This window comes from Cyclopterus lumpus, chromosome 21, assembly GCF_009769545.1.
Source record: "Cyclopterus lumpus isolate fCycLum1 chromosome 21, fCycLum1.pri, whole genome shotgun sequence".
Lineage (NCBI taxonomy): Eukaryota > Metazoa > Chordata > Actinopteri > Perciformes > Cyclopteridae > Cyclopterus > Cyclopterus lumpus.
This window is the reverse complement of record NC_046986.1, coordinates 15,481,824-15,508,458: the sequence shown is the minus strand read 5'-3', so window position 1 is coordinate 15,508,458 and position 26,635 is coordinate 15,481,824. Positions and strand designations below refer to the sequence as shown.

Sequence of the window (26,635 nt, the reverse complement as noted above, 5' to 3'; positions counted from 1 at the left end):
ATCAATCTTTTTATGGGCTCTTCTATCTTCACTACGTACTAGATGTGATCTGGGTGGACTGGTGACAGGGTGATGGTCAAGTTGGAGACCAAAGGGAGCTGGCAACAATAGATGTCAAGGAGAATGGAGTCGTCAAATGGCCACTAAACAATGTAATGCTGGCATCCATTCAAAACTCCAATGGCGGTACATTTCCATTTCTTTACATGTCAAAAGGTGTGAAGTGCCCCCATCAGGCCACAAGGCTAATTGATATTGTGGTGCTCTGGCCACTCACAGGGCAACAGGATAAAACAAAAGATGCTTTTTCAGTTGGAAATGTTCTCAGATGTTTCAGGATTAGTTTAAGAGCTGCGCTGCCTCCGTCTGTGCAGGGAGAGATCTGTGATTAACTCACAAGTGTTCAGATGAATGCACTTCTGCTGCTTCTTTCACCGGCGTTAAACCAGGATTTATATTACCTGTCAGATGTCCCAAATACAAATGGTTGAAATGTACAGATATTAAAAATTATTTCAAAAATAATAACTGTTGCAAACTCAAAAGGGTCAGAATATATATAGATTAAACTCGAAACCCTTCTTAACAATTCCCCTCGAGATATAAAAGCTTTATAAAGACCACAGGATGGACATTGTTCACAAACAACACAACAATATGAAGCCATTTCATTTGAGTTCATCACATTTTAAAGTTATTTGTTTTTATGATGTTACCGATTATTTTGCTCCTGTGGATGTATTGCATACCATTTTCTAAACACATTATCACCATACCAAAACATAATCCTTATATCCAAAGTGTCCACTTGAATGCACAAACAGTACTCAGGGCCCCTTTGGGAACAAACCCTGGGTTGCAAGAAGGTGTCCTTTCATTCATAATTAAAGTGTGTGCTCTCTCTGTGGGTAGAGAAAATATCCACTGGTCGACAACATATATTGCCTCCTCCGTATAACGTGTTTATTTCAGACATTTTAACGCGATAGTATCCTCATGAGACTGCAGCCATCACTTGCAACATTTTAACATCAAATTCCTGTGCAAATCTGTTGCAAAATTCCAACCTTTCTGACATCAAATATATTTGTTAAAACAAACTCATGTGAGTGTGTTTAAGAAGTGAAGAGTTTCTTGTTTGTTTTGTGGGTTAAAGGGCAAAGCTGTTGAAAAGAACAGGACCTGCTTTCTGCTGGGGATTCATTACCAGTGTGCATCTAAGTTTCTAACTGCAACTTGAGACCATTGTCCAGAATTTGTAGGGTCTCATTTAAGTTTTGTTGTTGAGATGTCTTAAATTTACGAGAGACAGTATAAGTACCAGTAAGTGCAGAGATTGGTTTAAAGGCCTATAGCTACGGACGCAAGGTAAATAAATACCACAGGTTCCTTTTGGGCAATGACCTGCTCCACTAATGGTTACATTGTTTTGGTTGGAAAGTGAGGCTGTTTCCTGCATCAGGAGCTAACTGTGGCCAACAGCCTGAGAAAAGCTTTGATGACCCCCCACTGTATTCAAACCACCAACACTCGCTATGGTCTGCCATTCCTGCAAAGGTCACTGGATACCTTGATGAACTTAGTGCACTCGACAAGAGGCATTTTTTCACGAATGTCACTTTTTATAGAGGATATATAAAAACTACAGTATGAACAGGCATGGTGGTGTTTGAATGCATGTGGGAATTTGGATTTACTTACTTACGATATTTAACATTTTAAAAATACTTTAGAGCACAGACTACGATTTTCGCAAGGTGGTCGTTTAGCTATTCCTTATTGTTGGTCATTATATAGGCCTATATATATTTATATAACTATTTATTTCTGCTACCTGTGTAGATACCAGTTATGTCAATGCTTTACCTTAATTTGTCTAGTTATGTTGTCCTTGTTCCTAGCTGTTATTTCTATGTATATGTAAGTACATAAAGAGAATGAAAAGAAAAATCCCATGCAGTCACTTGATTTGGATTTTCTGAAGGCTATGTCCATTTTGCCATGCTATTGAGATATTTCATTCATCATAGTAGCCTACTTATTTCTAATTGGCATGCTAAAATCCTATTTCGTCGCAGTATGTATAAGTATGATCGAGTTGACCTGAGATAAGGTTAAAGCCATTTTCCATTAGTTGTTTCCATTATTTGGTCTACCCCGCGGGCAGGCATGACCATGTAAGGCAGTCGGAACTACACTTTAAAGACATTCGTTTCTAGCCGGAACCCAAAGCATCCGGCATTTGGTGCTCCGTCAAAACAAGTCCTTTCTTCCTGTGCACGTCCATGCTTCGAACAGCTGATGTGGTGCTTCTCTGTGTCAAACAGCCGTGAAACATTTTGTCCACACTCTCCAAGAAAATAGCTCGACATGACTAAAGAGGAAGCCCAGGGGTAAGAATAGTGGGGAAGGTTGTGCGTGTCGTAACCAACGTCTCTCGGAGGCGCGTTTACGAGCGTGTGCGAGCGGTAGTGGGGATAGCCACTCGCTAGCGTTACCTGAGCATGCAGCCGATTGCATCATCTGACAGTTTAAAGCCATCGTGAAGTTCAACTCGCGTGAACAACATTTTTAAATAGCAAGCAGTATGAAGCTTAACGCGAGATTAGCCCACACGCCCATGTGTCTGCGGGAGGGCTTTGTTTTCTACTCACGAAAATATGTGAAAGAGTCGTTCAGTTTCTGGTGGCCTCGCTCAATGAGCGTTTTGTTTATCTATATATATTGAATGGACGAGATGTTTCACAATTCCATAAGGTGTCTGAAAACTCTATTATGAAGAAAACTCATCCTGTATGCCTAACTAGTCGACGTTGTTATGGGTTGCAGACTCAAAAGCTTGAAGGGGGAATGAAGTAATTGTCAAATATTGCAAAGATCCATAATTAGTAACTGCCTCGGATTATTCGGATTAACATCTTGAGTCATAGTCCTCCACACATTTGCAGGTTTACAACACCAGTCTCATATTTATACAAAGTAGTCTGCAAATACCAACCTGTCATGTCACGTTAAAGCACATTCCACTGCTGTGCTCCTGTCACTTCCACCTCTGGTCTGATTTAAAGTTGGAGTTCTAGACAAAGACATGTTGAAGCACTCAGTGACTAGATGAACAAATACTGTATGATATAAATACACACACAATGTTTGTCTGGCTAGTTATATGTGTTACTTCATTGTTATGGTACATAACAGCATTATAACACAAGTTGTTTTTACAGAATATTTCAAACCAGCAAATGTGTGTGTGTGTATGTATGTGTGTGTGTGTGTATATATGTGTGTATATATATATATAATTTGTTTCAACAATTACTGGAGAATTGAAGCAAACACTGTTAACAACGTTGCTGCACTGGCTTGCATGTTAAAGTAAAGAGCATTCTTTTGTATGTTGGTGTTCCTTGGATGACATAAGCCTCACTATTTCATGTGCAACTGTTCCATCCATGAATTGTTTTTATGAATGCACCTGTTAGGCAAGTGTCAATATTTGTTATTCAGGAAAGACAGTTCACTGATTGTCGGTAGTTGCCAAAAGCGGATTCTCTGTTTATGTTTAACTGTGAAACAAACGTGTAATTGTTTTTTCTGTTAATTTTACAGTTTTAGGAATGGACAACCCCAAACTCTGTTTATGTTTTGATTTGACAGCAGTTAGTCGTTGTTTGTTGATAGCTGCAGTCAGACAGTCGGACTCACCTCACTTGCCTGAGGTGAATAAAGATGGTTGATCGAGTTTAACGAAACCAACCGGTTGGAGGAGTATATACATACCAGCCAGAGTGCATCTTTAAATGAATAAGTATTCCTTCATAAACATACATAGGAGTAGCCAAATTCAACCTTGTGTTGGCAATGCTATGAACCTTGATTTACGGGTAGATTAAAGAAATACCTCACCCCCATGATTATCATTTATTTATCAATAAGTCACACATCTCGTGCAGTTTAATACTTCACAAACATGCATTTTCGCTAAAACCTCACTTATTATATCGTTTTACGCATAAACCATCTCACGCGTGCACAGGTGCGCTACTCGTTCACATGAAAACTCTTTCTGCGGAAGTGTTTTTAATAGTAAGGTTTTAAGCTGAAATACCGCTTCATTCACGTTGGAGGCGTGTGAGAAAACCAAGTTTTCCTCACAAATTCAAGGGGTGAGCGATTTGATAGACTGATAATTTTGGGGGTGAAGAATTCCTTTAGTCCAGATTCATATCGCTGCCACAAGTCAAGGTCGCATGAGGCTCCTCGTATGTACGTCCGGTCGTTTGCTTAATAGGTGCAGAACCTATGCTAGTTCAAAACAGTAAATGTTTTAATGTACGACAAATTGTGACTGGAAAATATGGGATGTTTAGTGGATTGCAGCTATTGTTGTGTAATATCAAAACTGCTCATGGGAAGAAAAAAAAGAAAAAGATTTGTCACTCCCAAGTCAATGGAACAGTGTTATTTTTGTTTTTGTCTGTATGGGAAGTATACAACCTGGTGTGTAGTCGTCCTCCCTTGGAAGACAAGGACATGCTCTTTTGTGCCTTTTATTTCTTGTTTAGGCTTTATTGCTATGTATAGTCGGCCTTTGGTCTTTGTTGTTTCCTGTGACTAAATAGGAATAGCTCCCAGGCTTCCTCAAGCTCTGCACACCTGGTCTTTGGGGAAAACCAAACAGCACTCACTTATTGACCTGCAACCGTAGCAAACTTTTAGAATGGCATTGCATGTACGTCTGATTTGGTAAAAGTGCAAAGTTGAGACTATTTGTAATACTGAGTCTATGTCCACCTGGTTTAATGCAGCTTTTATTCTTTGACCTAAAATATTGGCATATCTCTTTCTCCAGTAGGCCACAGTTTTACTGCCCTAATGTAGTACCTGTAGTTTCTGTTTGAAAAAGGCAGTCTTTTTAATTAACTAAATATGATAGCAAATAGTTTTCAAAATCGACAACAAAATATGAACATATGCTGAACATTTAAACATTAGATTCTTGGTCATTTCTGCATGTTGTATTGTGACCTGATTGTCACATCTAGATAAGAGTGGACCGCTGTATTCAGTCTACTGTCCTGTTGCTGCTACAAAACAAACGGTACTTTGTAGGAACGTGCTTATCAGCGCTGGCATTGTGCTGTGTTTCGTGGCGGGGCATATAGCAAATAAAGACACCTTTTACTTTCAGATAAACTAAATGGTATCATAATCGGATGAATCTGTATTCTACATAAACTCTGGAATGGATTAGAAAGTGCTGCTTAGACTCCTGACTCCTGGTGTTTGTCTAGCTAATCTTGCTTTCTGGCAGCTCCTCATCTCTCCCGTCGCACTACAGGCTACAGCTGTTTTGTTTGTAATAACAATGGGATTAAAGGTACTGAACCGACTTAGAAGCTGGAGGTGGCGATTCCTCAGAATGAATTTTCCCAGACGGTCAACAACTTCCTCATGGGATACAGGAGAAATAGAAGGTGGAAGTTGACTTGAATGTTTATGCTCTGTACCTCTTCCTGTTTCAGGTCGACGGAGGAGGAGCAGCAGGCTCAGTCAAAGAAAGGCCTGAAGAAACAGCAGAAGGAAGCGGAGAAAGCTGCAAAGAAGGCTGAGAAACAGGCCAAGCTGGTCAGTGTTGTTGTTTGTTTTTTTTCCCTTGTTGTTTCACATCCGCCTTTTACAGCTGGCAATGTTGTGACGTGCGGTTCTGCAGGGCATTGTGGGTCCAGGAGGGTCGGTTAGCCGCAGGGGGGGCAAGACTATCCATTGTTTAAGTATTCCTGTCATTTTAGGTTTGTTTATGTCTACCCAAACAAAGTGCTATTTTCCTCCACACTGAGTGCACAACATACTTGCACCTCTTTACACTTATGCATGTGAGAGGAGGTTCTGGAAATCCCACACATCGTCAGATCAGACCGTTATCTGGTAGAATCTTTTGGTCATGCAGTATAAATCTGGCCAACAATGTTTGCAAACTGATTTGTTCCATCCCAAATACTGATGCCTATATCCAAAGTCAAGGTGAGTGAAGTTACACCGTTTGAAGTTCACATTACACCGTTGGTCTGTTGAGTTGGAGCTTCCCCATTGGCTGTTCCGCTGGTGACGTCTCTAGCCTCTGCGATCAATCAGCTGATCCACTTTCTCATTGAATGCGTGGTTGTTGCTGCACAACTCGTTGCTTACTCGACCGGCAAGCCGTGTCGCTGGACGACTCTTTGAGACATTCAGAGGGAGGCCTTCAAGCGTAGAGAAGTCCTGCGCATAATGTTAGTGAAGAGAGAGAGTTAGGGAGGACACATAGAGGTCTTGGTGATCAGAGCAGAAGAGAAATTAGCATTGACGTTTTCAAGTGGTACTTAATGTACAGTGTAAGTCTATAAATATATGCCATTGCTGCAATGTGAGATGTATCCTAACCTATGTCTGTTTATCAAAGTGACATTAATTACATCCTCAATTATTTGACTCTAACATAATATCATATGATATGATAATTCAGTACACAAACAAATATTACTGAGACCACTCCAGACTAACATTTCATATCCAGGAATTCCCGTTACACCGCTGCCGCCTGGCCCTCTAAAAATGTGGTCACAATTAAGCATATTGACTGTAGACGGTCCAGTCAGTTTCACTCCAGACATTTATGTTACTTTGTTGATGCAATGTTTCCAAACACCTTCCAGACAAGCGCACAAAAGGTACTCGTAGAACAACATTGACGGACTAATTGTCAACATTATCGAGTTTCACAGTGACAGGCTTTCGCATTAAATGTATTGTCCATGCTGTAAGTGATGAGTAACAGAAATGGATTAAAGTATCAAAATTAGCTCAGTATTTATTGTGTATTGGTTAAGTATTGCCTGATATCCAATTAGCACAATGAGGCCGGTATCCGGATGCATCCTTTCCCATGTTTCCTCAAGCAGTCCCTCGAAGCTAAATCTGCAGGATATAAATGATTAGTCTGCATCCATTGTTTAAAAAAAAAGTGTCATCTAGCTTGACACCGCCTTATCCGAGACTAATTAGACAGCCTCCGCATCAGTGTCATGATTCAACAGGCTTTTATCGGTGGAAGCAGCAAAGTATCCGGTCCCCCCGCTGAATTCCTGCTGTCAGCATGTTTCATGGAAGTAGCAGGTGTTTAATATCTTGGCTGCCTACATCAATGTGGCATAGCGAGCATCGCCGAGGGGAATACCTGAAAGTTGAGTTGAATGTTCATTGAGTGAGTGTCAGGTTGGTTATTTGCTGCTGTGCACGTTTTGTGCTGACACTCGTCACTTCAGTGGGTCATGTGAGAGTCGGGTGGTTCATGGCTATAGCTGGTCTGTATCCAGTTGATCATACGATGAAATATCATCCATCATATGACTGGATGATCATATCAAGGATGGGCGATTCCAATTCAGTGCACCGCCACCAGCCATTTCCATAGACCAATATCAATTTGCATAGGAAATGAAATCGTAACTTTTCCAATACACAACCTCATCGCACTGGGAGTCATTTGCCTAGAAGTCAATGCAGAGATAAAGAATCTGTCCGCTTACGCTGTTTATATTACAAAGCAATATCTCCTCCTGCCATTACTCATTGTCTATGATGTGTTCGGGCAACGTGTAGGAGAGCAGTGCATTCCAGGGATCTAAGGCTCGGCTCCAGGACTGAGCTATGATTTATTAATTGTATTCAAATCCCTGATAGCAGAAGAGGAAAACACAATTCACATGACTGCTGTAGCAAAAAGTTTAAGGTTGCTCCATTTGAAGTCAAATGTTTCAGTGTTGGAATTTAATAGATTGTCCTCTTGTTGTCATTTCCTGGTTATTTGCAATGCCCTTTAAATCCCTGTTGTCTCTTTGTGTTGCAGGCTGCCGAACAGCAGAGCACAGAGGAAGATGTAAGTATCCCCTCCGGACCACAGTACTCATCCTCTAAGATCAATTCCCTGCCTTTCTGTCTGCCTTCACACCTTTTGCAATAGTTTGCATGCAAATGCCTGCACACTGACTGAACTCAGTGTCTCTGTTTGCCAATTCTCTCCTAAGATCGCGATAAGCCTCAATATTTGTTCTTTCTGTCTGTTATCTCAGATGTGGTAGACAGACTGTCGCTCATTAAACCAAACTGGTGGGGTTGCTTTTGAAAATAATGGACAGAGTGTGCATACGCTCAAAAGTGACGTAATGTTTTATTTAGCCGTTTGATGAAATGTCCCGCTCCTTATTTTTTCAGGACTTCGCCAAGGATAGATATGGCGTGCTGGCTATGGTTCAGTCCCAACAAAAACTGGGTTAGTAAGAAAGTTACTTCCTTCACTCAACAGCGAATTAAACACCCTCTCATCGCTGAAAACACTCTTCTGCAAGATTTGCAATGGTACTAATTAAAAAAAGGGGAAACCCTTTGCTTCCCTGTAATGTGACTACATATTTTATGTCTATATTGAGCCTTTTCTCTGTCGCATGCAGTGATGTATTATGTTTTAAGAGGGGTTGAATGTGGATTCATCACATTCAACACTCTTCAGATATGTTTTAGTGTATTTCATTGTGTGACAGCTGTCCCCGTTTTATTTTTTTATTGGGTTAATGTCTTAAACTGGTGCAATTGTAAACTAGACCAGTGTAGCAAGGTCGATTCAAGATCACTCCTTCCTTCTTGTGTCACAAGGACATTACAGGTCATTCATATAAAATTCACGCGCGCATCAGCCCCGTGTTTGGTAAACGCAGGTTGAACATGAATAAACATGCCGTAACTCTCAAATTATATGTTTTGATACAAGATGACATCCTGATCCAGAACGTCTCAGATTACTTTAATCTGGCTGTCAAAAGTTACAGATAATACGATTACAGCTGATAAACATCATGAAAAATGCTTCTGGTTCTCTCAACACGGTTGCACCACTGATAATTGCGGTAACTAATAGTGTGATCGCTCCCGGATGAAAGAGGCAACAGGCGGACCTGTCGAGGTCGTCCATCTGTCTGGATGCTCTTTCAGCTCCAGTGGCAGCAAACAAACTAGGGCCTCCTTCACCTGCATGCCAAGCCTAGCCATTGGGACGGGGTGGGGGGGGGTTAGGGCTTTCATGTGGGTTGACGGAGAGTTCTCAGCCAAAAGGGCGGCTCTGTTTTCTCTGGTGTAGCCTCAGTGTCTGCGTCTTCTGCTCACCGATAATAAGGAGAAAGCCTTTCTCTGAGTGACACAGGTGAAACTAGAGTCAATTTGTCATATAGCCCACAGAGAATAGGTGAGTTAGACAGCTTTTCAGCAGCCCTCCTAGTGTGTCTTATTTATTAGGCACGTCTGTAATTTGACCATTTTATTGTGTGTATGTCTGTGCACGCATGCTTATTCACATTTCTTTCTGCCGTTGGGACTGTGCAGGGGGGAGTTGAAGGGGTGTTAGATTCTTTTCACAGAGGTGCCGAAATCGAGGCAGAAATGCCCTTTGAAGTAATACATTCTGTGTGTGTGAGACAGACAGGGTGTTGGTGCGAGTCCAAGACTTTACTCCTGAGAAAGCTGACCAGCTGATCTGGCTGCGTGCTCGAGTCCACACCAGCAGAGCCAAAGGTGAGATCACAACCCTTCCTCTTTTTTTCAAAACCTTTTTTCACGTTAGAAACCGTTTCTTTGTGCAGAAAAACACAAACAGCCAAGATTAGATGACCCCAGCGCTAATCCTCGGTGCGCTATGGTGAACTGTCTCCAACTGCTGCCCTTGGGCCAGCGCTCTACGTCGCTCCCTTCTCTTGAAGACCAAACCACACAACCGGTTGACTTTGACTTGCTTTTAGATTGCCATGACCGAGATGACTGATAACACTCTCTTCAGGCCGATCAACACGGAAGTTCAGAAACGGGCAGCTTTTACTGCGAGAATACAATCCAAACTTTAACCCAGTATAAACTATCAATTTGAAGAGACTTTGCCCCATTTTCAACTTTTTATTCCTTTGTGGGATTGTGCAAAGACTTGCAGGGCAGGTTTTTTCCATTCCTTCCACGTTGAGTAGAGTTTGACAACCTGAGGGTGTTTTGACTAGCACTGCCAACTGCAAACTTGGATAACCTCTATGTCGGGTCTCAGCCACTGGCAGCCATGAAGTTGCACTATTTGAATACAATGAAACTACTCAGCCTTGCTGGGTTATTACATCTGTCAGCTTTTTTGCTGCTGTGCTAAATCTATAATTACAAATACACGAGGGTCTCAATGATTATCTTGTGGCCATTTCCTTTCACGATAACTTCCAGAGTCAAGAGTCACTTCCCCTCCACTCATGTCTTCATTCTCTCTGCTCGCTGTAAGGATGTCCGTGTAAGCAGAATAACATCCTGATTTGGTCTGGGATGAGGTGCATCTGTTGGTGGGATTTTGGCATTGCTATTATCTCCATCACCCACCCCCTTTCTCACAGGCAATAGACATCAAAGTACCTGGGTGGTCTGACTGTCTACTGCCCAAGGTTTTTGTTGGCTAACTTGTTTACACTCCTGTTTGTGTGTGTGTGTGTGTGTTTGTTAGGAAGGTAGCAATCAGACATTCTCCACACAGTGCTCTTCAAAGAAGACTCTGTTCACATGTTTGACACTTTACCTGTCGATGACAAGGAAGGTTCTTGCAGCTGAGGGGGAAAGCCTCTTCATCTGGAGCCGCATGTTGACTTTTCACTGAACGAAGGCGCTGTTGCATTAGAGTGCCCACGCTTTTATTGTGATATGCCTGTTGGGCTTGCGTAAAAGAGATCTGAACAGCCCGTCACTATCTATTGTTGTTTTTTTGTCTTCAGGGAAGCAATGCTTCTTGGTCCTGCGTCAACAGCAGTTCAATGTGCAGGCACTGGTCGCAGTGGGAGATCGTGCCAGCAAGCAGATGGTCAAGTTTGCCGCAAAGTGAGTACCGAGACTGCTTTTCCTGTCGGCGAGGCACACACAATGGTGGGAAAATCCTGGTCCCTAATCGTCCACCAATCCATTTTCACACATTCTGAGTGAGGTGGAGGTTGGGGAAATCAATCATTTTTCACTCGACAACAAAAGCTGGCTGTTAACAAGGCGGTATACAGCAGTGTTTTAATGGAGCAGTTCCTGTTAAGATGGCAGATACAGCAGCTTGGATCAGCGGAGGAAGAAATACTTGAGAGCCAAGCATCATTATTCATGTCCAAATTGTAGCCCATTACTGTTAGTCAATGAGTGAACGCAACCATCAGCGGATATGCACTTTATTATAAAGGCGGAAGGGGGCGGGCTAAGTAACGCTGCGTTAGGCTGACATTGTATGTTCACGAGGGGAGTCTTTTGTGAAACGCTTTTAAAATTGGACTTTAAATATGACACATTAATGACATAATTCATGTGATGTACATGAAACATACAGTGCATTTAATCAGATGTGCAAATTCATCTGTTTTCCATCGTCACCATTGTTTGATGAATTGAACATATTTTGAAATGGGGAAGAAAGTAATCATTGCGTAATACTTAAATGGCACCTCTTCAGATATTGCTAAATTAGGCAAAAGGCAACACCCACAACTGTAATCCACCAGAGGAAAATGGCAGTTAAGACATTGGATAATAAAGAACTTAAGCAATGCAGATATTGCAGCTGTATTTAAAACAAGCCTCTCGAGGAGCAGCCATCCTTCCATTACAGCCTTGTCTGCGGTTTCATCCTCCCAGTAAATCGCATCACTGGCAGAGCAGTTTCCAACATCAATGGGATGTGTGAGCAACCTTGTCGTTCCAGACAATGACCTCATACACAGCACTGAGGCCACTGGGTTGACCAGAGGACCAGTGTCTCCACAGCTTCTCACTTCCTGAGCAGCAACAGCATCGTCGCTTAAAGACGACTTTTTAAAAAGTATATTAAATAGCATCGAACAACAGGTGTGTGTGTGTGTGTGTGTGTGTGTGTGTGTGTGTGTGTGTGTGTGTGTGTGTGTGTGTGTGTGTGTGTGTGTGTGTGTGTGTGTGTGTGTGTGTGTGTGTGTGTGTGTGTGTGTGTGTGTGTGTGTGTGTGTGTGTGTGTGTGTGTGTGTGTGTGTGTGTGTGTGTGTCAGTAACTGATTAATAATAGAGTTAATTTACACACCCCGACTGAGTTCTATCTAAACAAAGAGGTACTAAATGTTTGATGAAAATGTGCATACATTTCTATTTTACACACATTTCTTGCAGTATGTTGAGTTTGACAGGATCTTAGACCCAAACACAAGAAACTTTTTCTAATGAGGACGAGGTCACTGCTCCTCACACCCGAGTCTTGACCTCTGCTGCCTGAACACACCGACCCCACTTTGTTAGAAGTGTCAGAATCCCCTGACTGCACTCGGCTGAGCTTCAGTTTAATTTACCCTGCAGTGCTTTGTAGCTTTAGCACTGAACACATGTTTAATGTCAGATAAGTTTGCTGTATGTCGCAGGATATTGCATTTGATTTTGTTTTATTCGTTGCAGTTTCTCAATCTGATTCTGTAATGTTGTGGTCGGGCAGTTGGATTGTTGTGTAACACGTTGCCACCTGACAATGGAGCAAGTGAAAGTGATTGCACGATCGCCACGACAACATGGTCTTACAACAAAACTCAGAAATGCTACAATGTAACAATTTACCAAGAGGGGGTTTGAGCCTTGCTACTGGGATCAAAACTATATGTGCACTTTATGTTTAAATCTTTAACAGCTGGCACAATCCGTTCCTGTGGCTCTCTGGCCCACGTCTAGTTTCACACACGTTGGTGTGATGATTGACAAGCTCAGTAAAACCCTGGATTACAAGTAAATCCTCTCATAATCATGCCGAGAGCAGCTATGACATTGCAGGGGTAGTTTCCTTTCACATATTGTGTGTCCAAGTCATCCCTCATCGCACTTGCACAATTTAATTAAGTGATCTTCGGGCTTTGCTAACTTAACTCCACTCAAGTACCTCAGGAGTGCCAAGTGCAAATCAGAGGGGAACTGTGGTGGATGTGGCTTCTAATACTTACATATAAATAGACATGTCTAATTGTTGTGTATGTTGAAGTTTGAGGTTTTGATTCAACCCTGAATTGCCTGATTCCGTCAGAGCATGCCCTGTATGAGACCCTCACTAGTCAATAGGAGCAGCAGGTCAACATCAAATGTTCCCTGTAAGTAGTTTCAATGGGTCAGTTCATCCATATTTATAAAATAAAAACATTCTTGCTTACCTCGACAGGTATGTAGCCAATCAGAGACTCCAACACAATGAAATGCCGTAGCCGTTGCTCTCATATTTGAGAAATTATCAACGTCTCTAACTCTGAATGTAGCAGGCGTCCTGCATCATATTGGGGAGTCTTCTGAATCTTTAATCTGCGTCTGTCTTTTTGTCTGCCTCTCCCGTGAAGCGGTCAAAAGTCTTGCAGGATAATGAGAGCTTGAGAGAGATCTCAGGTCCCGAGGGTAATGTTTGGCACGAGTACTTGTTTGTGGTCTTTGAGGACTGAAAATGACAGGATTGGGAAAACATCCACTACGCGTCAGGTCTTTCACCTTTTTGGAGTTGGAAAGTGAGTCTGCTGAGCTCTGCTTGCCAGTTAGGTTGTTTCTTAATGCTTTACCAGCTGCAGTAATCGCCACATGTGTCTTTCATGTCCAAAGTGTTGTGTTCCTGGGACACTGATTCAGTCTCTCCCCTCTTTACTCTTATTTCTCATCTCCATGTGATTCTGTCAACATCTGCCTTGAGTTAATCAGTCGGTGTGTGTGTGCTGAATGTGTTGTCGCCAGCCAGGCCGTGCAACAGAGGTTATTAATGTGGGGATTTATTTATCTAACGGATCTCCTACTAGTGGGGAAGGGCTATCGCGGCAGCTGTCGTGGGGCTGAAGGGACCGCAGTACCCCAGTGTTCAATCCCTCATTACTGCTTTTTAATGAGGAGGAGTGAAGGATTACAGCAGGTTTCCCATCTGGCCTTGCGCTACATGACAGTCGGTGTTGTTCCTCTTATGTCCGATGATGCTCTGGGCTTCAGTGAGAAAGCCGTGTGGGAAGATGCTGCTACACAATTTTGAAAACCCAGAGTGACAACATTTAAAATGGGTTCCCTTCAAATGCTGCAGTTTACTTTATGAACTGTACTATTGTGAAATTCCTTCCCCTGGGAGTCAATATGCGTTGTTGACTAATCTAGTAGTAGTCTAAAATAAGATTTGTTGAAACATTTTGTACCCTGCTGCAGCCTGTTTATTTGAGCCGAACATAAGTTAGCGTTGAGTAGGAGGATAGTGATTTTATTTTGAAAACCACAAGCGTATCTCAACTTCCCCACCCATTAGCTTTATTTTAGCTTTATTTTGTATCAGTCTGTGGTGATTTGAGAGAAAAAATGCTTCTTGTTGTAACCCCAACTAAAAAAATCATATCATGCAACCACATGCCACACTAACCCCTGCACACCGCGTGTAGAATCATGCAAAAATGAATACGCTCGTCTGCATGCATCAGTCGGTGTAATGGAAATATTGTTCTCAGGCTGTTGGCCTCCCACACAGATGAGTTTGTTTTCTAAGTGCTAGCAGTTGTTCACACTTCACCCTCCCAACTGTCTCCACCAGCATCACCAAGGAAAGCATCGTAGACGTGGAGGCGTTTGTGAGGAAAGTGGAGCAGAAGATCGAGAGTTGTTCCCAGCAGGACGTGGAGCTGCACATCGAGAGGGTGGGCACACTTTGTTACTGCTTTCATTAAAAAAACACACACACTGAGTTCATAATGCGCAGTTCATGATAATTAGTTACTCCAACACATCACATGTGTGTGTTTGTTTTAATTAATACACTATGTTAGTTGCACTATGCTAGTTGCACTCAATTTGAGGGATAGGTGGCAAAATATCCGCCACACATAAATCAGTGCAGTATTGGAGGGCTGTACATGATCGTCAGCACTGTGGTAACCGACTTAGTGAGTCACGCATAGATGAGGTTTTAACAGGTTTGGCTGTCAGGTTTCACTTTGACTTGCTATGTTTGAATGCGGACTCCGGGTACTTTCCAGTATCAGAACATCTAATGGAAATATTGGTGGTTTATCACCCTCTGACCTCTGGCCTTTCTTTCTTTCTCCTCTCAGATTTTTGTCGTCAGCCAGGCAGAGGCTCGTCTCCCCCTGCAGTTGGAGGATGCCGTGAGGCCTGATGGAGAGGGGGAAGAGGTGAGGATGGATGGATGGATGGATGGATGGATGGATGGATGGATGAATGAATGAACTGAAAAAGATAAACTCCAACCACCAACAATGACGGAGACTTGGAGTGGAATAGCAAGTCTGCTACATTCTCAAGAGGAAACTTTTGAACTGGCAGGTGAAAAGAATCAGCATATAATGCCAATGAGACAGCGCCGTGTCAGCCAGACAAAAGAAAAAAAGAGAAAACATCTGTCGACTCTGCTCCAGACTCAAATTCTGACTTTTCAGTGTGAGAAACGGCAACTGACTGTGTGAGAATCCACATGGACCCATGACATGCATCCATAGATTTGGTCCGACTATACAATGACAACCGAATAATAAACATTTCAAACTTAATATATGTATTCATAATAAGATCAACATTGCAGCGTGAACTTGGCTGACCCAAGGATTGGGTAATCAAACCTGGTTAAATTAAACACGCTTAAGATGTTCAAAATGGCTCTCGCTGATTAACCACACATTCGGTGAGTACCATCACCTCGTCTGACTCTCCACTCTCCATGCAAACAGTGATTTCATCACGTAGCGTTTAGAAGAGCCACCAGCCAGGGTTTAGGGCGCCTTCTGAATTCCGATTAAGGAGATTCGTGCACCAATGCTGAATAATTTGAGAGAATCGTGATTCATTTAAGAAGTCATTATACAGTTTAGGTGGTTATTAATGGTCATTAAACTCTGAGGTGGCGGTGTTGGAGTGGTAATTGCAGCAAGTCAGTTCCATGCAGGTGTGATGGGTTGGGGATTCAATTCAAGAACGATTTTTTGTTCATTTAGAATTCAAGTTTTGTGAACTTTGAAGCTTTGAATCTTCTCAAACAAACTAATGACATTAACAGTCGGCAGGTCAGCAGAGCTGCAGCCTCCAAAGTTCCCAGTGGACAGATTGTTTCCTTTAAAAGGGTGATTGGATCCTTTGTGTGAGTGCGGCTTTATGAAGGTCACATACAGCAGACATCTTATCAAGCTTTCCATCTAAATTCGGAGAAACTGAAATGTTAATATAATAATTCTAATCTGTAGCCAGAGAAACACAAATCTGTGCTTGTTCTCTTTGGCTGACATTTTGTTTGTTTGTAAAACGCAGCATCTGTAAAGTAAAGTTTGATGTTTACCTTGTGAACAAAACGACCCGATGACAGATGTTGAGCTGCATTTTGGGGAAAATATATATATTTTTGTCAATTACCATTTGCTCATTTCAAAGTGTTCCTTAGTGATTAACAACAATGTTGTCGTCACAGCTAACAGAATCAGCTTAATTTGTAATGGATGCAGAAGAAAGAATTGACACACCCCTATAGCTATCGTTTTTCTATAGCGGTGGATCCATCTTATTCAAAATGTTATAATATCGCATTACTCATTCTAAGTCAAATTCCTTGTACGTGTAACAGACTTGTCAATAAGCAGTTCTGATTTTGATATGGGTCTCACTATACCAGGAACAGCTGAGAGCTGGTCCGTGTTTATCCAGTAAGTCAATCTGTGCAGCTGCAGCAGCATCCAAGGTGCTTTCTGTGGGGATTCAGCATGTCAGTCACACATTTGTAGCAGCACCTGCCTTCCCGAGAGACACAGGCCTTAACAGCCCTGCCTATCCGACTGTATGCCTGTCTAACCTTTTGTCCCTCTGCGTGGGGCTGTTTGGAGCAGGATGTGGCTACACAGGCTATTAGCTCAAACCCCAGCGGGTCCGGAGGAAGCCTGACATCCACGACCCTGGAAGCAGTGGTTGTGTTGAAACATTTATTCTTTCTTTTGTTTTTGTTGTTTCTTCTCTTTTCTCTTTTATTGATCTGATGTACCACATTGCATCATGTTTTTTTGTTACACTTGATTAATGATTTCCAACAAATTGTTGGTTTAAGCTGTAAAAATACCTTGAAAGTTGTGTTGTATGCATGCTGATAATCTAATAGCTGCTGTATGAACGAGGATTTTTTTCTTTATACAGAGAATGACTTGTATTGCTGGTATTGTCTTCCTTTTTGAGATTTGAAAAGCCTCCAGAAAGCGTTTACACATCACTGGACACAAACGCAAAGAACGGAACAGGAGCTGAACAGTTGTTGAATATTTTATTGTCTGAGGGGTTTTGGTGATGAGATGATGTTTTTTTGTGTGCTCTCAGGAAGGCAGAGCCACAGTCAACCAGGACACCAAGCTGGACAACCGGGTGATTGATCTCAGGGTGAGTTGCTACCAGAGCTGAGTATCTATATTAATGTATCTAATCTGCCGAGTGACATGTTCACATTTGAAGTTTGAGTGCTTGTCTGGTGAGATGAGAGAATTTTTTTTTTTTTTTTAAAGTTTCATTAATACCATCAAACTAAGTAGTAGTAATAAAGGACATTTAAAACAGATTTATCTAGTTAAGGGACAGCAGGCAACCCTTAAAAGCTAGTAAAAGTATGTTGAAATGCAAAGCAAACCACTTCACCTCTAAAGTGAAAACAAGAGTCTGATTTAGTGGGATCAATCTGTTGCAGTGTGGTCGATGTGCTACACCTTTGCCAGCAGCAGTAGAGACCGAGCCGAGGAGCGCCTCATTGTTTTGATCTGTGCCTCCCACGTGTACGATGCAGCAGACAGGAAGGCACTAACACCACAGCACAGAGCCACGCAACTCACAGGCCTCGCAACAACACCTGTTTCTGTAACTCTGAGCCCTTTGAGCTCATGGACCCGGGTCTGTCATCAGGTTTTCACTTTGCAGCCCAGTGAAGCAATAAAGTGGTTCCCACACCGGCAGACAGACACTCCAAAAGGGAACCATAAATCTCCCCCAATAATAATGTAGTTCTTATGAAACTCCTCTTGTAACTTGGCCATCTTTGACCATAAGGGGCTTCCCAATACAAGCCATATTTTCCTCTTTGTTTTACAGTGAGACATATGGCCTGTAGTCATTAGAATTTAGTTGGCATAATTTCTTTGGACAGTCAACCTGACTAGTTCGTTGGTGTTGAATCCTCCTGACGGTAGTGCATCATATCACCTCACCATCATAGACATGAAAGAAATACTGTAATTGTATCCAAGCATCAGTCCAAGCATCAGTTTATTTTAAAGCAACAACTAACTATGATTTTTATTGATTTATCCGCCAAATATTTTATTGATTTATCATGTAGTAGTTTGGTCTGTAACATGTTATAGACTTGTGTGAGACAGCACAGTCTCTAAAGCCCCAGGTGATGTCAAGTTGCTGGTTTCCTTCGAGAAACAGTCCAAAATCTAAAGATAGTCAGTTTACTATCACATTAGAAAAAAAGAACGAATGAGGGTGTGAACCTAAGCCAATATTTGAACGTTACTTTCACGCTTTGAACCCTACCCTAAGTGGGTTTCATGCCATCCCGAGTGCCACTGCATGTCAGGTTCAGGTCTATTTCACGAGGCCCCGCACTGCAGGGACACCAGCAGGCAAAGTGCCAGTTTGAGAGCTCACTAACTGCCACCCACCCAGTGGCCCCACCCACCGCGACGCCTTCTCACGACAGATGTGTTCATAATATGGACCTTTGCTGACTGGTTTTACGTTGGATTTCCCAGGTTCGACATAGGCCACTGCCCAATGAGTAATAAATACATGGCACAAATGAGTCATGGGGGTGGAGGTGAACATGGTTAATTTGGTTATCTGATCTTCAAAGGTTTGGCTAAAAGTTTTTTAAAGCAAGAAAAGTTTAAAGGTTTTTTTCTTCTTTTTGCAAAGTATTCAGGATGGGGCTGAAGGAAAAGTTACAGCCAGACAGCCCTGAAGCGCTGTCTGCAGATTAATGAGCTTGCTACTATTTGCACATTATCACCTTTCCATGCTACAAACTGTGGTCTCCTCAGGACTGGATAGCCACTAGTAATGGAAAAGAGGGAGAAATTAGACCCTTTTTAATTAAATCAGACCGTGTGCATTCTGTATTGAAGTCTTCATAAACATGTATAATATATGAAGTAGAAAGCCTGTAAAGCTCAATTATAGAAATCTTATGGTCATTTGAGATGAGGCAGTCGATGAAATGAGTTTTCTATTTTATTTTATTTTATTTTTTTACATACTCTGTCGCCTCACAGTTTAGGGGGATTTGGGGCGTACATTTTCCCAGTAATCTCTTGGTTTAGTTTGAGCTGTTTTTCTCCCCGCCTTAGTTTCAGCATTTACATTTATAATGACTGGTTAAAAGCACCTGGGGCTCTCGCTGGCTGAGAATGCGCGTGTTGCCCTTGCCAGCAGATAAATGGTTCACCCTCCATGTCAAGAGGAGTTGCACGGACATAAATTCCGGTTGTGTAATAAATCCAATGAATCACGCTAAGTGTGGTAATGTCTCTCTGTGTGTGGCTGCGTGTGTGTATGTGTCCAACAGACGACCACCAGCCAGGCCATCTTTCGCCTGCAGTCGGGAGTGTGCATGCTCTTCAGAGACACTCTCACCAAAAAGGGCTTTGTGGAGATCCAGACCCCTAAAATCATATCAGGTACAAACACGCTCTCTGTCACGTTGAGCCGGCCCCGTGGGGAAACTGACACTAATATGCATTGAATAATTTTAGATGTTTCAGTTGCGGAGCGTTTGTTTCCATATCGCCACCCACAGGTGTCCTGTGAGTCATCATGTGACAGTTGTAAAGTTGACTTCCTGTGTCCATTTTCTTTTCTTCTATACTGCAATTCATATCCGGTTTGAAGCTCAAAAAACACTTTCTGTGAGTAACGGAGTTTATTCACCCAAACACAGTCTTGCACGTCAATGCGAGTCGTGCAAGATCTATGTTCAAGCAAACAGCAGACTGATGTATGAGAGAGAGTTTTATTGTTTTCAACCTATCAGGATTTTAATCTAGCCTTCTTGAAATGTTGACGTATCGACCAGCCCTCATATCAGCTCCCACTCTTACATTTCCACACAAGACCTCTCTGATTTCACAGAGGCCTTCCTTAAGCTTGCTCCCTAAAGACCTTATCCTTCACTGGAAGGAGGGAGGGCTGGAAAAAAGAAACTACTTAAGATTCAAACTGAAATCTTCCAGACATTCATAGGAGACTGTTATTTAGTGTTTCCTTGCACAGTGTGTGTCTTATCCGGGGATCTTTTTATCAACATCAGGGCTGAGAGATGACTTTGTATTCTACATGTATAACATTGACCTTGTGAAGAACCTTTCCCATCTTCAGCTGAAATGAACTAATTGTTTAAAGCCGAGGGAAAATGCTTGTTTATGTGTCTCTAGTTTATGATAAAAGCTGCACAGGTGTAATTAAGTACCGCATTTGTTCTAAAATCATCAATTTATAGCAAGGTGTCCAAATAGATGAAGATTCTTTGTATTTCTTCCAACAGAGTACATAGTCGCATACACTAATCTCCAGTCTTCGGCCTCCCGCGCGCTTCTCATATTTTAAATGAACTGTGATGAAACCTCTGACACTCTCACTTCCTCTTTTCTTCAAGAGCCAATGATATTGTCTTCGCCTGCCACTACTAAATTCAAATCCGGCGCTCTTTTATTTTGGCGGCACATGTATACCAACACTGTGTGCTTTTTGCAAAAACCACATCTTCCTGTCTGGCAACACCCAAAGTGCGTACTGGGAACGGTTTGTGCTGTGCGGACCCCCACCCTACTATTGACAACAATATTAAATATCCGATAGTCCTCTGACGCGTGTGTGTGGGTGGGTGGAACCGCAGATGTGTTATGTAAGTCTAGCCTTAACTGAAGCCTGTGTTTGTGTGTTTTGGGAACTTTATTACACGAACGTTAAAAATCAATTACTTTTATTGACTTTTCAGCATCCAATAATTTGCAGTCAAAACATCAGTGGCACAGTTTCTGTTGGCCCGCAGCAATCGCAGGAATATTCTAATTTTCAAAAAAAGAGAAAGAAGGCTAATTAGAGTCCCAACTGGTACGTCTACTGAGCAGGCAGCAGTTTATCATCATTTGGTGTGGGTGGTGGTGGTGGGGGGGGGGGAATACTCCTGCATTTGTCAAAAATGGCCACTTTGTTCTGTGTGGCAGTAAAAAAAAAAACATTCCATATCTAACAATTGTCTTTGTCCACTTCCAGCTGCCAGTGAAGGTGGAGCAAATGTCTTCACCGTATCTTACTTCAAAACCAGTGCCTATCTGGCCCAGTCTCCCCAGCTGTACAAGCAGATGTGCATCTGTGCTGACTTTGACAAGGTCTTCTGCGTGGGTCCAGGTAAGAATGTCTCCCGACTGTACACTCAAACATTTTCATTCACTTATGGCCGGCAGCGTAACAAGTGGCAAGAGTGCCATGAAAGCACTCTGAGATGACAGTCTGCAAATGGCTGCAAATGCATTTGCATTGTTAAACTTTAACAGACTTCCCTATGTTGCTTTCACTGTGGTCAGAGCTGCTCTGGAGCTTTGTGTGTTAGTGACACGGTGGGACTTGTAAAAGACTTTAATGGGGCTGTACTGAGTTTTAAGAGACCCTTTAGTTCTTTAAGGAAGCAAACACTGCCCCCATCTGATTGAATACATACATTATGTAACAAAACAGCCTGCATGAATACAAAACATGCCATACGCAGCCTTCCACTTAAATGTGCTGCTTGCATCTGATTTTAAGGTGAAATGTAATTCTCCACCAAGATCAATAAAACATTTGAGGGAAGGGCCATTTGGTATTCTGCATACTGGACAGAGGTCTTTGTTTGCTTCTTGATAGCTCCACCGGAGAAATCAAAGGACTTAAGGTCATCGCTGCTTCAAAGCAGCAACAAAGTGTTTTCCACTGTTGCCTTAGTTACAGTCGCATCAATTCGGCGAGGAAGGAGAATTGGGATCAACGCTCCTCGGCCAGAAGTGCTGTGTCTTTTGTTTTTTTTAAATGTTCACATCTGTAGTGCCACTATCTGAAATCGGCTAAAGAGGTCCATCACAAGACTGGTGTTAATCACATATTAGAAGACGTCATGTTAATTATGTCTGGAGTTTTATTCTCTCCCGGGAATATATGCCGGGTCGGATGCATTAAACTGTGCAGGTTTGAGATAAAACTCTGTATGCAAAAGCAGAAGTACAAATAATACATATGCATTGCTGTGTTTTATAGCTCTCAATCATTGTGACATTGAATGCATGTGCACATACCTGATTTCCACACCATCCGGCCGCATGTGTAGACGCACCCTTAATCAACTGCTTGCATGCATGTGTGCAGACTGCTCCACCTGTCTAAAGACCTGTAATTTAAAAGAGCAGACAAGCTCAGTGTCTCATTAGTAAGGCCCTCCGACATTGACAGCGCAGGCATCCCTCTGTACGAGCACACTGCACAACTCTGGCTAATTATATGTAGTTCTCTCCCGTATTTTAGTTTCTAGCACTCATGACAGTTGACAAAGTGCTTCACAATAAACGATGCAATGAAGTGAAAGATGAAAGGAAAGCACTTGCAGTAGCTTCATCTTTGCAATAAGATTGTATGTATTATGGCACCAGAGGTAAACATACTACAGGTTTTAGTTTCTTCTTTGACACCCTATCCACTTTCCCTGGAAACAAATATGTGATTCATGTTTCAATGACACACAAAACATGAATTAGCATATTGTCCTAATTTCATGGGATGATGCTGAATTTAGTGGCTAGATTGTTACCTGTGAACTCATTTCTGGCGTGCACTTGCAACCCTCCACCTGCTTTTACTTTGTTTGGATGTTGACATTAAATCTGCATCATATCAGTTTTCAGGGCTGAGGACTCCAACACCCACCGTCACTTGACTGAGTTTGTGGGCCTGGATATTGAGATGGCCTTCAGCTACCATTACCACGAAGTGATTGACTCCATCACTGACACCATGGTGCAGATCTTCAAAGGCCTGAGAGACAAGTAAGATTAGGATTCATACAGTAAAGCTCTCAGAGTAATAGTTTTGTAATATTCTTGCTTTGTTAGTTCCCCTGTGGTATTTCTTTTGCTGAAACTTGTTGTGTGAGGTGAGGGGCCAACTACTGATGCAAATGACATGACATAGAGGCTCAAGTTTTGTTTTCCTACTCCACACAAGAGGTGAATTTTAAAAAGGATAAATTCCTGGGGTGGAAATTCAGAGGATAACAAAAAGTCAAATATTGTGTTTTTCTTTAGCTGTTGAATCCATATAAAGTGGCTGTTGGTGTGGCTGTATTGCCTCCTAGTGGTGGGAATATGTGCAGCATGTGTAGAGAGCTGTTAAAGCTGAATAAATGGATAAATAAGAACTCGTGGTTTAAGCTCTTCTGGCATGCATGTTTTTGTGTGTGTTTTTTTCATCCCACCATCACTGACTGAATATGGCACCAAGAAAGGAGAGCTTTTGGAGCTGCCATAGAGGCTAATGGCTTATTCTGCATTTTAGTGCCAGTTTATTTTTACCCATTTCATAGTTGTTGTTTTTTTGTTCACATGCTGAAGATTCTGTATCTTTACATTTATTGTCATATTTTTGTCCTGTAAAGCAGTGGACGTGATTGGAAGACAAACATTTTGAGAAATTTGGCTCATGTGCGGGAACAAACAGTAAGTGAAGAAGACGGGGGTTTGATGTGTGTGCGTGCGTGTGTGTCTCTTCATCAGCTTCCAGACAGAGATCCAGATGGTGAACAAGCAGTTCCCCAGTGAACCTTTCAAATTCCTGGAGCCCACTCTGAGGCTGGAGTACACCGAGGGCTTGGCCATGCTGCACGAGGCCGGGGTGGAGATGGGTGACGAGGAGGACCTCAGGTCAGAATACATCACCCGCCCTCTTTGTCACATGGTTTAATTTGATAAAAGTAGACACAAGTTTAAAGAGAGGAAGTGAAACATCAGACCAATAACTCAGCAATATTTCTTGGCCTTTCTCCATGTAACACTTATTTCTCATGCTATTGGTGTAAAGTCAGGACAAGATAAATAAATAATTTTATAATCACTTTCAGGCAAAACAATGTGACACAATAAGATAAAATGATCACTTATGAAGTTTGTCTTTATGGTTATTCTGTAGTACGCCCAATGAAAAGCTGCTTGGACGTCTTGTCAAGGAAAAGGTATGTTCAAACTTTAATTAATTTAATGTTTAATTTTAAATAAATTTGGAATATTGGTGATTGAACTGACTGTAGAAAATTTGTGTGGGAGAATTTGAAGTAATAAAAAGCCGTCATTTGATGGGTTTCAACGTTAGTCGGCATTTATCAGCTGCCTTCGTCAAAATGCTCCAATTACCGAGTCATAACACATGAGCGACTGAGCTTTTCAGGAATTTCATTTGAAGTAACTCATGATACAATTTCACGTTATAAAAAAAGAAAAGGGGAGATATAATTGTCTTGGTTCATCCACATGTTTTGGTTGAATCCCAAATGAGGCTTTAAAACAAGTTGTGACTGTTTTCCCCACTCAGTATGATACTGACTTCTATGTGCTGGACAAGTACCCACTGGCTGTTCGACCCTTCTACACAATGCCTGATCCCAACAACCCTGTGAGTCTCCCACCGACTCATACACACCAACAGTACACACCGTTATTGGCTACATAATAAGAACTGTGCCGTGACAAATGTTATGTTCATTTTTGCCAATGAGTTTTGTGGTTGACCTGTACTTAGACTTGCATTGCGACTCCTCTGCAGCCAGCTGAATGTAATGACTTAAAACTGCATTGTAGTCGTGAAGAATTTAACTTAAGTACTAAAATAAATTGTTATAGTATGACAAGAAACCTGCTAGTCGTGTCACAGAAAAGCCACAGTGCTCCAAACTTTTTTTTTTTTTATTGTCTTTGTCGAACCAGTATGTGAAAAAAATAACCTCCATTTGGCTTCTAGTACCAGTTTGTCAACCAGTTCAGGTGGAAGGATTCAACTATTTGTCGGCTTTAACATGTTTCTGGAGTTCTGGACCACTGCGGTCAACTTCTTTTACCTTTCTTCAATCAAGTCTTCATGTATCGTCTGTCTTTTTCTCTCCTTTCTTTTAAAAGAATATTGACCCTTTTTATATGAGAAATATCCTTTTGTGTTTTTGGCCAGAAATACTCCAACTCATATGACATGTTCATGAGGGGCGAGGAGATCCTGTCTGGAGCTCAGAGAGTCCACGATGCTCAGTTGCTGACTGACAGGGCCATCCATCACCAGATTGGTAAGAGCAGTCTGGAGAGCTGGCTCTGATAGAGGAGTATTAAGGGATGTTCCTGTCTCCCTATATTGATGGCGAGTTTGAATTACAACACCAGGACATTTGTTGGATCAGTGGTCTGTAAAGAATAAATGTCAAGTTTGTTCAGCGACCCCTTTTGTTTTTATGACGATGCAGATCTGGAGAAGATCAAGGCATACATCGACTCCTTCCGGTATGGAGCTCCCCCACATGGTGGTGGAGGCATTGGTAAGGAACGTCTGTTGTTTGTGTGCAACACACAGGAGACATAACCTTTTCTGTTTCATTGAACACGGATGACCTGCATTAAAATAAATATGCTGTATGTGAATATGTTGTGATTGAACTGTCATGTCTTCCAGGTCTGGAGAGGGTCTGCATGCTGTACCTGGGTCTCCACAACATCCGGCAAACCTCCATGTTCCCACGTGACCCGAAGCGCCTGACGCCTTGAACGCTAAACAACTTTAAATGAAGCAGATGCTGGTGATGGGGAAAACATACTAATCCACAATCCAGAAAGGGGGAGAATAGAGGAGCTAGTGCCACCCTTTGACTTTGACGTGCCACGATGATTAACAAATAAAATGAGGGAATGAAGCTTTTGCAACAATGGGGTGTATTTTATTGATTGTCTAATAACCGCAAATAACAGAGAAATGGGAGTTAGCAAGGGTATTATTGAAGTTCTGTTCACATTTTAACTTTCTTTTAATCAAGTCATTGTTTGTTTAAGTTCTTTTCTATGGAGATGTTTGAAAAAATAAAATAAAAACTGTTACTACAGATCTGAGCCCCTCCTACTACCAGCACAGACAAAGTACTAATGATTGTGGTCTCCAGCACTGTGCCTGTAACTACAGGTGTTTTGTACATCATTAGAGGACTAAACACAAATAATTAAACTTCTGAATCAATTACTTTTTGTGGAATGTTTTTTTTGTGCGTACTGTTTCTAAATTCATGACAGATGACATCTGATAAAAGTAACAGTTTACAGACTAATGCATTCTATAAACGTGCACATTAATGTCCACTCCAGTGTATGCTCAATGTAATCTCTCTTGGCGACATGACGCACAACCTACTAAAATAGCACAACGGCAAGACAAAATAACATGTACAAGTGCTTTAGTTTCTCTCCTCATTCACAGTTGGGTCAGTCAAGGACTAAATATACTGCCCTGAGTCACACGG

At 41.9% G+C, this 26,635-nt stretch overlaps 1 protein-coding gene across 1 annotated transcript; it reads left to right on the top strand.

Moving 5' to 3' along the window:
* The first annotated feature begins 2,226 nt into the window (after positions 1-2,226).
* dars1 (aspartyl-tRNA synthetase 1) lies at positions 2,227-26,358 on the top strand. Its single transcript, XM_034561107.1, has 18 exons — positions 2,227-2,393; positions 5,526-5,628; positions 7,889-7,918; positions 8,254-8,311; positions 9,511-9,603; positions 10,824-10,926; positions 14,627-14,729; positions 15,144-15,224; positions 17,398-17,457; positions 19,637-19,748; positions 21,343-21,477; positions 22,994-23,141; positions 23,868-24,014; positions 24,280-24,322; positions 24,679-24,759; positions 25,309-25,420; positions 25,595-25,666; positions 25,801-26,358. Exons 1-18 carry the CDS (start codon positions 2,371-2,373, stop codon positions 25,890-25,892), a joined length of 1,596 nt encoding a protein of 531 aa, XP_034416998.1. The 5' UTR covers positions 2,227-2,370; the 3' UTR covers positions 25,893-26,358.
* The last annotated feature ends 277 nt before the right edge of the window (positions 26,359-26,635 follow it).